Source organism: Diadema antillarum, unplaced genomic scaffold (assembly GCF_040938485.1).
Source record: "Diadema antillarum isolate AM-2024a unplaced genomic scaffold, OU_Dant_1.0 seq00000398_RagTag, whole genome shotgun sequence".
Lineage (NCBI taxonomy): Eukaryota > Metazoa > Echinodermata > Echinoidea > Diadematoida > Diadematidae > Diadema > Diadema antillarum.
This window is the reverse complement of record NW_027271389.1, coordinates 437,704-450,680: the sequence shown is the minus strand read 5'-3', so window position 1 is coordinate 450,680 and position 12,977 is coordinate 437,704. Positions and strand designations below refer to the sequence as shown.

At 38.9% G+C, this 12,977-nt stretch overlaps 1 protein-coding gene across 1 annotated transcript in view; it reads left to right on the top strand.

The window, feature by feature from the left end:
- The window catches only part of LOC139732020 (filamin-A-like), a 56,440-nt gene extending 44,159 nt beyond the window's left edge, over positions 1-12,281 (top strand). The window contains exons 6-18 of the mRNA XM_071642895.1: positions 3-161; positions 1,969-2,113; positions 2,722-2,892; positions 3,381-3,527; positions 4,522-4,647; positions 5,284-5,433; positions 6,177-6,281; positions 6,937-7,122; positions 7,606-7,710; positions 8,213-8,389; positions 10,331-10,480; positions 11,046-11,213; positions 12,022-12,281. Of these exons, the coding sequence (XP_071498996.1) occupies positions 3-161; positions 1,969-2,113; positions 2,722-2,892; positions 3,381-3,527; positions 4,522-4,647; positions 5,284-5,433; positions 6,177-6,281; positions 6,937-7,122; positions 7,606-7,710; positions 8,213-8,389; positions 10,331-10,480; positions 11,046-11,213; positions 12,022-12,281 (2,049 nt within the window). The remainder of the gene's footprint in view (positions 1-2; positions 162-1,968; positions 2,114-2,721; positions 2,893-3,380; positions 3,528-4,521; positions 4,648-5,283; positions 5,434-6,176; positions 6,282-6,936; positions 7,123-7,605; positions 7,711-8,212; positions 8,390-10,330; positions 10,481-11,045; positions 11,214-12,021) is intronic.
- The last annotated feature ends 696 nt before the right edge of the window (positions 12,282-12,977 follow it).

Genomic DNA, 12,977 nt, shown 5'->3' with positions numbered 1-12,977 from the left:
AGGTGACAATCCATGTTCGAGTGCTGGACCAGCAGGTCTCTGTAGAAGACATCTCAGCCCAGATCGAGTCCCCTGGTAGTCCTGTTCCTATCAGTCTCAAGGCTCTGAGTACAGAGCTTGTGGAGGTCCAGTTTGTCCCTATGGACCAGGGCATGCATAAGGTAGGACTAGGTCTCTCTCTTGAGGCTGTGTCTTGGCTGGAGATACAGAATGAAGACCATCAGCAATAAATCTATGTGCGTGACCTGTGGCATATATAATGTGACCATGGATATGACTGTGTTCTTATAACAAAGTGACCAGTGTCATCCAAAATGCAGAATAATGTTGTCACTCTTGTAGAGTGTATAATCAAACCTGTCTACAGCGGCCACCCAAGGGAGACAAAAACGGTGGCTGCTATAGACAGGGTCTTTAACATGGCATTTCTCTCAGAGGGGATTTTTAGTGGCTGCACATATACGGCGCCAAAGGCAGGTTTGACTATATTTGCCCTTTTTGCCTTCTAGAGCTTCTTGAAAGCACTATGACAATGAGGCCAACAGTATCCAGAATATGGGAAATGATATATCGATGCCCATGGCCAGGATAATTTCATTCTTTATTGTGCCATCCAAAATGTTCTAGTTGTAGAGCTGGACTACAGACCTGCCCTCCAAGTCACGTTGGATCTCTGATCATTAATTATTCTATTGGTATATAATATACGATAAAACTTGATTGTCTACATGTGTGAAGTTAATTTGCCTGAAGGGACTGTACATCCACACAAGGCTGAATACAGGTGCATGACCGCTCTGAACTTAGTCACATAGTTTGAATTCCTTTGATTGTTCTATAGGGCCTACAATGCAGAAACAAAATTAACCCAGCATGCTATCAAAGATGGCATGATAAATTGCAATAAGTATGTGTGTTTGTGTGTGTAGCTCATAAACAGGTTCAGTTGGGTGCATTAGCGAGTTTCACTCTGGGCAACCGGGTTTACATTTCACATCAGGCATATATGCCTGTTTGTTCAGAGTAGTTAAAACAAAAATGCACCCTCATAAGGCCTCAGGAGTACCCTAGGGGTGTAGAATGCACCTGCCCATTATGCAGATTTAACACCTATACATATAGGCAAATAGTATTTCACATCATTCAAATGGGGAAATTCTAGAACTTTTTACGTCTATCCTAGATTGTTGCATGCCCCCCCCCCCCCCTACTCTACTGGAAGTCTACTTTTTGGTACTGTATATGCTGTTATTTTTGCGTACAGATATTTTTTGCGAATGAGGGGATCACAGACATTTTCGCGAGATGTTGTTTTTGCGAAGTGATGCAGAGATCTTCATAAGTGTACTACGTATTACCTTAGCGCACGGTGACATTTTTGCATGTTGTTGAATTTGCGGCCCATGTGTGATTCGCGAAATTTGCGAAAATTAAACCCTCGTGAAAATAACAGCTTATACAGTATCTGTAGATCTGAATTTCAGTGTCATAAAAGATGGTCTTCCATTTCAGTTGGTGCTAGTCAATTTATCCCAATACAGAAAATATATTTTTCAGAAACAGTGGAATATCCCTGGTTACCTTGAGCAAAACCATCTTATAATAATAATGATAATTGTTTTGGATATAAACTCCAAATTTTATTGTCCGAAAATGAAAATTCTTTTTCCCCAATTGATCGTGGGCCTGGCAGCCACTGAGCAGCGCCAGATCGACGTTGCTCTAACCTTTTCAACTGTTGAACGGCAAACAAGGTAGCAGCAACTCCCATCTTTTAACGTCTTTTGGTATGACGTGGCTGGGGTTCGAACTCACGACCTCCCGATTGTGAGGCAGCCGCTCTAGTTACTGAGCCAACACATCTAATCCGTGCTTAAAGTTTCTTATGAGAAGTAACATTTGTGTTGTGTGTTTTTTTGTTAAAGTCTGGCTAAAGTCTGTGTTCAAATCTTGTATATCATATGACAGGTGTCTGTGAGGTGTCGGGGTGAGATGGTAAGGGAGAGTCCCATCAGGCTTGCTGTGGAAAAGGACATGTCATCCTACCCCAGAAATGTCAAGGTTGGAGGAACTTCTGCAGCAGCTGTCCTGGGAGAGGAACTCAATTTCCAGGGTATTTCCACTTTTCCATGGTTTTGTCTCATATTGCATAATGTATCTTTTGCAAATGGATGATATGTAACTGTACATCTTTTGCAAATTGACTAAATGCCCGTTTTTCAAATGTATATGTAATTCTCATTGTTACCTCAGTCCTAGCAATTTATGTATACTTCTTTACCATTAGTGGTAGTTATTGTAGTTTCGTCAAATCTACAGTACTTAAAGTTTGTTTCATTGAAGATTTCATTGAATATATAAACTGTCTAAGGATCACATTGATGACAAGGTTAATGTGAGAATGAACGATATCATAATTTCAAATTGCTTCTATACCTGTGGTCAGAAACAGGATATTAAAGTAATTTCCCAACTTCTGGTGAATCTGCATTTAGGTAAAATGGTATATGTAAGTTCCCAAATCCTTTCGTAGGTGCCCTAGTTTCTTAATTTTCTTCTTGTAGGTGTTCTCACTAAATATGTTCACCATGTAGAGAAGAGATAGTGTGTAAGGTTTTATTTATCTTATCTCTTTGGAATTTATATTTACACGAGAAAAGATAGTCCTGTTAATTTTGTTTTCTTGTCCTTTGAACTTTAATATGTGTATCCATTATTTAGTGGATGCCCAGGAGGCTGGACAGGGTGACATCAGTGTCAACATTAGTAACGGTCACACCAACCTTCCTGTCCGCATCACTAGGGAGGGACGTGTCTTCACCATTCACACCAGGGCCAAGGAGGTTGGTCTCTATGTGGTGGACATCCAGTGGAATGGGCAGTCAATCACAGGTGGGAATCAAAGGACTCTTGAAATCCCTATGAGAAATGTCAGCTTAATCATCTTATTCTTCCCATACATAATATTGTATAAAACACGGAAAAAGCTGAACTCATTAGTTTTAGCAATGAACTAATAAAGTATGATAGGTTACATTGTATATCCGTAATCAAGTGTAACTGTTAAATGTAGCCAATTCATATATACAGTGTAGATACAAGTAAAATATTACGTTATGAAACACCCACAAGCAAAAATGTCTGTTTCTCAGTAGGCTTTATACAAGGCATCATGTCTTGTGCATTTTATTACAGTTTTACTCATTTCAAGTAATGAGTATAGTATCTTATTGATAAGATATGTATATGTTTCTGTTCACTTACTCATGCACAGGTTGAAATGATATATTCAAACTGAGTGTGTTGTACCTCTATGACAGTTTGGTCTTGGAAATATACTAGTGTTAGAAAATAATTATTTCCCTATTTGTAATTTGCAGATGACCCTATGAAAATATCAGTTCAGGATCCATCCAAGTGTCGGGCAGTTGGAGAGGGACTGTCGAGGGCAAGAGAAGACACTCCAGCCATGTTCACAGTGGACCCCACAGCAGCTGGTCCCGGTCAGCCAAGAGTCCAAGTGGAAGGTATGGACACACAGTGTTAATGTCCAGTCATTTTTCTGTCCATTAGCTGTGGTGGACGGCTGGACGAGACATTTATAACGTCAAGAGTGCACAAGTTGTAGCTCACTTTAATAATGAGGTCCTTGTGATGTACGAGAAAATTGCATGATTGCCGATAGATCAAAGCATAGTCACTACATATTGTAATCACATATTATGTGCGTGCCTTTGCTGTTATCATTGTGTGTGGATGTAATTTGTGTGTACCGGTATGTATACATCTTTGACTTTGTTGAATATATGTGTTCTTTATTTGGTCACAATGATCAAATTGTAAGTGATAATTAGTGTCTGACTTTGTAGTTTCAGACATGTTGCATACTCAATAAGAAATTCAATTATGCTACTCTCCTATAACCGGTCGAGGATGAGCTGGCTTTGCTGTAAGACACATTTCCAGGAGATGCCTGCCAGAGTAGACTCAGGACTAGTCTTGAATGGGTTAGAGTCCATATGTCCCGTGGTAGATCAACATCAAGGAGCAAATGAATTCAGGTTTACCTAACTTTGAAGACTTGCAAAGAAATCCCTCTCACTCCCATTCTCAGCAAGACATCAGCGTCTTCATATCTGGCATAAATATTTCTTCTGAGAAATGATGTAGAATAAAATGTGCACTCTGATTTTGTACTCTTATTCCCATGAGATTTTGAAATGATATTCAGTGATGTCGTTAAATTGTATGTGGGACCCTTTCAGAAGTTAATGTTTGTATTGTAGATGTCACATATATGTTGCAATAATTACAGTACGGCTGAGGAAGTAGCTAAGAAGCTACCACAGCAAGTCAAGTTCTATGATAATTGCAACTTATGAACAACACTTACTGTAAGCATCTGTAAAATGGGTCATCATGATACCTGTCACTCATTTTTTTTTTTTTTTACAATTAGATTTTAAATCATTGTAATGATTTAATTTTGATCATATTTAAACTATTTTTTCATCATCACAGGACCAAATTCAATGGCCAAAGTAAGCGTTGATGAAAACAGGGACGGTACATACACAGTCACATACATACCAGTGGAAGTGGGGATGTTTACACTGAAGATCTACTGGGCAGATCAGATGATACCAGGTAAGATTTTAACCCTTTTCAGACCGCTGTTCTAAAATCCTGCTGTCATTGTTTGTAAAACATTTTGTCCATGGAAGTGAAGGACTTAAAGGAGCCATCCAAAGCTTTCAGTCACAGCTCTGATGATAGTAATCTAGCATGTACTTTTACCACTGCTGTGTTGGCTAAACAAAATATTGAATTTGTTAGCAAAAGTGTCATTGACTCATACCATCAGCAGATGTAATATCCTGCCTTGAAAAACTGAAGGTTGTTTTACAAAGCTGTAGGTTTTTTAGAAAATTGAATATTAACAAGGATATCCAAGCCAAGTGAAGTGCTATTGAGTCAATTAAAGATTTTTAAGGTGACATACTTGTGATGTTATTGGTACAAAAAGGCAAAGACGCTCTGAATTCAATATATATTAGTGCCGTCCAATTGGATTTGCCCTTTAAGTATGATGTAATGTGATTATGCCATATCCCATTTGAAGGGGTTGTCATGTTTTTAAATTTTTCAACTCACTGAAATCATAGATGTGAAAGGTTACATTACCAGAGGTCAAATTCTTCACCTCATCAGTGTACTTCACCAAGTGTATGTAAAGTTTATGAAACCCCGTTAAAAAATCCCCTCTCTTCATTGCTCTCATAGGGAGTCCATTCCACATCAAGGTGACTGACCCTCGCAAGGTGCGAGTGGTCAAGAGCAGCATGAGGTCAGACCAGATAGTCAGTGGTTCCATGAAGATGACCAAGAACAAGGAATTCAAGATAGTCTTTGATACAACTGAGGCCGGCCCTGGTGAGTCTCTATTGTTCATATCTCACAAGGAACAGGTGGTATAATTTTGAAAAAAAACAATATGCATTGTGCTTTGTATTCTTTCTGGCAGAAATGTGCCAAGCTCTCTGTAAGTGCAGTTACACACCAGGGTTGAATTGACTGTGATTAAATGGACATTTTTTTCATTCAAATATAGTATTGTGGATTCAGTGAATGCAGCAATTAAGTAAAACACACTGGTGAAGCTTAAAGAAAATCTGACAATCTGTGCAAAAGTTAAGAATTGTGAGCATTTTGGTACTTCCATTGGTGGATGGGAAGGCTAGAAAACTTAATGCTGTCATAGAAGTAGAAGGATATAGGGACATATATTTATTTTTCTGGGACAGTTAAAGAACACTTGACTTATTTCCTTCAAGCCAGGGAGAATGATATAAGCCTTAATAACTAGTAGTGTATTCGAGAAAATGTATACTTTCCATGGAAAGTTGCATTATCTCAAGTATTGTATGTTCTGCCATTTGTCTTCCTTTTTTATTGTCGTTGCACAGACATAGGGCCTAAAGGTCTGAGCAGAAGATTTGGGTTACAGTGGAAATGGTTTAAGCAGCAGCATTTCATAATTTCACAAGTTCATTAGCAGGCCTCGAAAAGTGCATGCCTGCGGGTATTAGCTGCTTTTAAATTCCTAATGAGCATTTGTGTAGAACACTAATGAGTGCATAAACATTCACATATTTGTTACGTCCATCCTCATTCAGGCATAATGCAGGCAGACCTAGACACGCCCACCAGCCGTGTACCCCTCAATGTGGAAACTGAGATGCAGGGGAGACAGAGTGTCACCTTTACACCGGATGAGGAAGGTAGGATGGTGGTATTTAATCTGCTGAGAGAGAGAGAGAGAAAGAATCAGAGAGGAGGCTCTCTCACTGCATATAGAGTTATTACCCTTCAAGGTCACATATGATGATTCACCTGACAATACAAGTTATTTATTAAATTTGTGAATATCTAGTGGTACTGTATACAAGATAAAGAATTAAAACAAGATCTACTCCTGAGATAGATTTTCCAATATTTGGAGGCCAGAAGAAATAAAAGAAGTGATTCAATAATGCAGTAAATGTGTGAGAATAATGATAAGTAACCATGCTTTGAATAGCACATAAAACTTAGTGAATATGTCCCTAAGCACTCAAGAAAAGGAAATTAGATGAATAGAATATACAACTGCAATTGCAATATATCTGAACAGAATGTATTGGAGGTTCGATTGAGATCAATTGAAGTATAAAAAAGGAAAGGTTTTATATGACTTCACAGTAGGATATTCAGACCTCGATTTAGTTATTGCATATCGTGAAGGCATTCTATCCAATTTGAAAGGGGCAAGTTACTATCAAATGTTCGCTGTTTGGAAATTATGCAGGTTTACTTTTCCTTGTTTACTGCCTCCACCTGTTGAATGAGTGAGTGAGAGATGGCAAGTTACACCAGTACTGGTGTTGTTTTTTCCAGGTGAACATGAGCTGAAGGTGTTGTGGTCTGGTTACCCGATAAAAGGGTCACCCATCAAGATTTTCTGCAAGACAGAGGAGGTGCCCATAGACCACACCAAGGTGAGGGTCAGGGGTGAGGGAATGGAGGTCGGCAAGGTCTTCAAGCCTTCTGAGTTCATCATCGATGGAGCTGGGGCAGGCCCAGGTATGTGGAGCTATAATTACACCACCTTACTTTTCCCCCATTCAAGATGCATCAAAACAGTCAATAGATTTACTGACTTCGTGCAATCTAATCAAATCAAAGATGTTGAAGAGATACAAATATGTGTTTGCACATCCAAATGAATAGTTTTTCAGTTGAATTGTACATAATCAATTGCAAAGGCATATATGCAAAAGTGAGACTATATTAACAAAACATAATAAAATTTGCTTCATTTCACATAGTCCTCCTTGTTAAGAAAGTGACAAAGCCTGAATTGTCTTATTCCTACACACACTGTATTGAATTTGGAAAATTTAGCATCACTTCAAGTAACACAATGATATCGATTAAGAGGCACAGCTTCACCTTGCTTCAAGCTTGCTGATGTGTGCATGCATGCATTGAATTACGATTCACCGAATGACAGTTTTTTCTTTAAACGTATTTCCCTGCGTGTCTTTCTGCTACGCTCTCTACCAGGTGTGCCCGGTGTGAGAATGAGTGGTCTTCATTCCGATATCGACGTCACATTAACACAGATCGGAGCCTCCACGTACAGAGCCAGCTACATCCCTGACAAACCAGGTAAGTTCTGTCTGCATCTTTCAACTCACAAACAATCGGTAATAGACTATTTTTGCAACCCACAGATTGGACTATAAAATGATTCATTGACAATTGTGTGGCGACGTCAATTGACCATAAAGCAAAGATTTTGCCAATTTCATACAGTAGTGAATGCAATGACAGATATTTATTGCTGATGAAATCTAAGCTTGTGATAATAGATCAAAATGCTTTCCATTAAACAAAAAAAAAATCAAAAAACAAATAATGGGAAAGGTAAAGACATTGGGGAGAACACCAGTCATATTATTACTTCTTATTTAGTGAGATATATAGATATCCAGGCAGCAGTTGATGTGAGATTCCAGTGGTATAAGGTGTAGGAGTAGAAAAGATAGAAAATCTAAAAATAATGCGTCTTAAACCAAGGTTATGGAGACATAGAGTTAATTTGCACCAGGCATTAAGAAGTACCTGTTGTATGTCAATGACCTTTTTTTTTTCTCTCCTCTCATCCCAGGAACATACCTGCTCCATCTTACGTGGTCTGACCGACAAGTGGTGGGATCACCCTTCAAGGTGAACATCCAAGGCGACTCCCATGCCGAGCGGGTCAAAGCGTCGGGCGGGGCCCTGAAGATGCTGGTATCAAACCAGACATCCCGGCTGGTCATTGATGGAAGAGAGGCGGGGGATGGTGAGAATGCATGTTTGAGAACATTTAAAATAATAATGACCGAGATAGAAGCAATTAAGGAGTTTAAGTTCAAAATCAGATACATCCAGACCTCCCAACCTTTCCAGCTGATGAAAAGGGATGATTCGCCTCAACAGTAGAAAAGAAAGAGCGGTTCCCATAGGAGCGTCTTGTAAAATTATCAAGAAAAATAGGAAATTCCTATTGAAACAAGAGCTGGAAATTGTGAAAATTTAGATTCTTCCTCCAAATTGAGAATGGGCGAGAGGTGTGTATTAGTTCTGTATATTTTCATCAGGTAGACATACTTGAGATTAAATCTGCTGAAAAACAAAAGAATATAATTGAAAATAATATGTGATAAATTTATTCATATATTCAGAAATATTTCTTGCTATGTATGGCGTGCTCTGTCATTGAAAAGTTTATTTTTCTTTATTTGATGATGACCGTTAATACTTTTAACCCTATTCTAACGGGGGGGGGGGGTCAAATTGACGTTTCGCGCCACGATTCCGCAATGCGCAAAGATTTTGCCACGTCGTTTCACGACTTTTTTCATTGAAGTCTCCCGCAAATTTTGAGACCAAATTTGCGACGTCCGGGTACACCGTTCTGAAGTTATGTAATGTTTTGCATATGCATGTCAACCTGAAAACAGCTCAAATTCATGATATCGTGTGCAAATCCAATGCAAATTTTGTTTTTTGGTTAAATTGATATAAATTAGATTATTTCAACTTCTAACCATTGAAATTAATCAATTCTAGTGTAGGTAAGCCTGAAAAAGTGCCTGCAACAAATTTTGGCAAAAAAACAATAGAAAACAAAAGGTCGAAAAAACGATAAAATACATAAGAAATTAACAAAACAATAAAAAACAAAAGAAATTGATTTTGATTGCGCTATTTTTTTACATGAAAATTGTTTGATATGTCTTGAGGAATTCTGACACAAAAGTTTAGCAATCCTTCAGTCTTTTTGATGGAGTTACAGATGAAAATATAATTTCATGCACAAATTTGCATAATTAATTTATTGAAAATAGAAAGGAAATATTTTTCTATTGTATGACCACATAATCTTGTAGTTGATATCCAGCTCTATCTTTAGGCAAAATTTCGCGGCTATCGCGCGATCGGTGGCCGAGATCTGAAGGGGGGGGGGGTCAAATTGACCCCCCCCCAGTAAAAACTTGGTCTCAAATAGCCCAGTTAGAATAGGGTTAAAAGTTGAAAATTGCAAAATGTGAAGAAAAATATGTTTTTGCATTCAAACTCTTCGATTAAATGAAGAGAATCAGGAACTCATTTGAAACTGAGCTGACGTTTCTCTCTTTCTCGTTTTCACAAAACAGATATCCATGATGTGTACTCAGATTAATTGTATCCCTATATAAATGCCTCTCCCTCTTTCTTTGATGTGTTTGTCATTCTTTCATACAAAAAGTGTATAAACAGCTCATCCATCAAGATGAGTAGTGGACCGGGAGATATTTCTGAGAACTATCATTAGTAAGAATTTGTCATGTAAGCTAGTGCAATCATGGATTCTTAGAAAAATGAGAATTTATCTTTGATAGTTATTTCCAACTTCATCTTTACATGAATTTGTTTTGCACTCCTGTTTAATCAGATTTGCATTGTGATAATATAACTGTCAAAGTGGAACTTTCCTTTCATAGAATATGGTGTCCATTACAGTGTGTCATTACTGCAGAAAGGACAAGGTTAAACACACCAGATTTGAGATACAAAATGAACACACCTCTTTATTGGAGATCCAGACTGAACATGCCCAACCAATGTGACTTCAACAAACTTGCCTCTAGAGGGCGACCTAACAATACACAATACTGGTGGGTGAAGTATTAATAGCAATGACAGAAAAGTTAGGACATTTGTATTAAAGGATAATTGACCACACTTTGTCTACCTGCAGGTGACCTGACGGCACGCTGCATGGGTCCCAGCTCCATGGCAGAGGTTCACATAGGAGACAACCAAGACAATACCTACTCTCTGCTGATCACCCCCAAGGAACAAGGCAGACACGTCCTAGAGGTCAAGTACGGCTCGGAACACATCCAAGGTACGTACCAAGTCCTTGCTTATCTCTGCATGTTTTCCTAGGCAGAGCTGCTTTCTAGTTGCTGTAAATCAAACTAATTAGTTATATACTTGCACATGCAGAAAAAAAGCAAAGCTTGAATTCCCTTTGCACATAGTGATTATTGATGATATTCCATCCACTTAAGTAAAGTTTTTCCATCATGTAATATGCTAACCACTGGTTGTAAAAAAAGCATCTGCATCTTTCCCAACATTTTTCCTAAGGCAGTGTATAATTTACACAATCACTTGTGCTTTCACATACAATGAATGATATCCAGTGTACAGGAATTATTGTTTTGAGAAGTAGGCTTCAGAGATGGAAAGGTTTTAAGCCATGTAGTCATCAAAGTTTTACAAGATCATTTGTTGTGCCACTGAGTGGCTAAGATCTTAAAGTGTAAAGCAGCCACTCTTCATGACAGAATAAGTGGTTAAATGGTACAATAAACACACTTTTTTTTTTTCAAGAATGAGTAGTGTAAAAATGTATGTGAATCAAATGTCCTGTTGATGTTCTTTATGCTTGAATATCTGCCATTTAGGGAGCCCCTTTGTACTGCGAGTCGCTGGAGCACCGGACGCCAGCCAGGTGAGGTGTTTCGGACCGGGTCTGGAGCACGGCATTCTTAGCTCCTTCCGTGGGAGATTCATTTGTGAGACCAAGGGGGCAGGTGCTGGCCAGCTGAAGGTCAGAGTTCACGGACCAAAAGGTGAGTTGACAGACGGTTAATTGTAACATCTGATCAGGGCAATCATGGAACAATCACATCAGTCAGATCAATCACACAGTGGTCACACACGAGCATGCGACTGATTGATTCAGGTCGAGTCAGTGGAATACGGTTCAGAGGACTTTACTTGTCTTGTTTGGTCTTGTGAATACAATAATGTGGCTTGTCAGCATGCAAAGTCTGTGTGCATGTTTTGGTATGCAGTAGTCTTGATTCTAGACACTACATGAAAGACGTATGGAGATTATCTGCAGGTAGTGTCTTCTTCTCTCACATAAAATCTATGTGAAGTCAACCAGCTGTTTGGGGTTTAATTCCTACAGGACCAAATAATGATTCTGATTTTTCATTTTATGCCTAATCCACTGCTGCTAACACTCTCTCCATAACAGGAAAAGTGATAGCAAATGTTCTTAGTCATCTAAATCCAACAGTTTCCGTGTAGAAATTTTCTCAAAGACCATTGATTCACGCCAAAGATTGATGTAATTACCGGTAATCCAATTTCTCTTTCATGTGGTATAATCGCCTCAAAACAAGAGGAAATTAGTCTTTATGCCTTTTATAAGAAATTAGAACCTCTGGTGAAGCTGTCAACTATTTGAGCGAATGTTTTTCTAACAGTTTATCAAGTAGAATGAGAAAAATTGTTAGCTTCCAACGTCCTGTAGTTTCATTTTTACTTCGTTGTGACTCTGATGATGAAAACTGTCACCCCCACCCCACCTTTTAGCAAACATGCCCATTGTCACTACAGCATAAGATGTGACTATCTTTCCGGACACAGGTGCCTTCAAAGTGGAAATGAAAAGGAGCGACACCCGTGATCGCACCATCGACGTGCTCTACAATCCGACAGAGGTCGGCGACTACACCATCCACGTCAAGTGGTCCGACAAGCACGTCCCCGGCAGCCCCTTCCTGATCAAAATCGTGGATGGCAAAGAGCAACTGCGAGAGGTCCAAAACCAGTTCCCGACTTACTCCTCCATCTCCAAGGGTACCCATAATGGAGGTCTGGAGAATGGCTGGGCAGAAGACATCTAATCTCTTTCAGACCAGATGGCCCACCTTCTGCAAATCAAAGCATAACTTGTGCATGGATGGGAAAACATGAACATTTGCTCAAGATTCTGGTATATATGTAAACTTCTTTGCGTGAACATTTCTACAACTCCATGCTGTACATCACAAGCTTCATACTGTCCGTGAAGACTGGCCAAATGTATTGCCTGTGCATCTGAATGCTGTAGTATATTGATGTGTTATTGTATTCACAAACATTTGCAAATTGGTTTTTGAGGGATGATAAGAACACAGAAGGCAAGTCACTGAAAAGGATCAACCATGTAGTTGTGGTATGCAAAGAGTTGAACAATTTGCATATACATTTTATAATTGCCAGCAAGAAGATTTTCTCCTTCTGTGGCTGACCAGTTGCGATTCCCCTCTATTTGCTCCATTGCCCCCTCCCTCCAGCTCAGTGGATGATAATTACAGATAAGCTCAGTGTATCCAAGAGAAGGGTAAAAGCAAAATATATTTGCTGTAATGAACTGGGAATTACTCTCAAGATACTTTTATTGTCATGTCCATGATGACAGCATGTGGTTCATGTATAGTAAACTCACGTGTGGGACTTCTGGATGCAAACATAATTTAAGTTTGTGATAAAGGAAAAACACTGTGGCATTGATGGGCATGGAAGAGTTTGAGGTCATTATAATATTGTACATTGTGCTT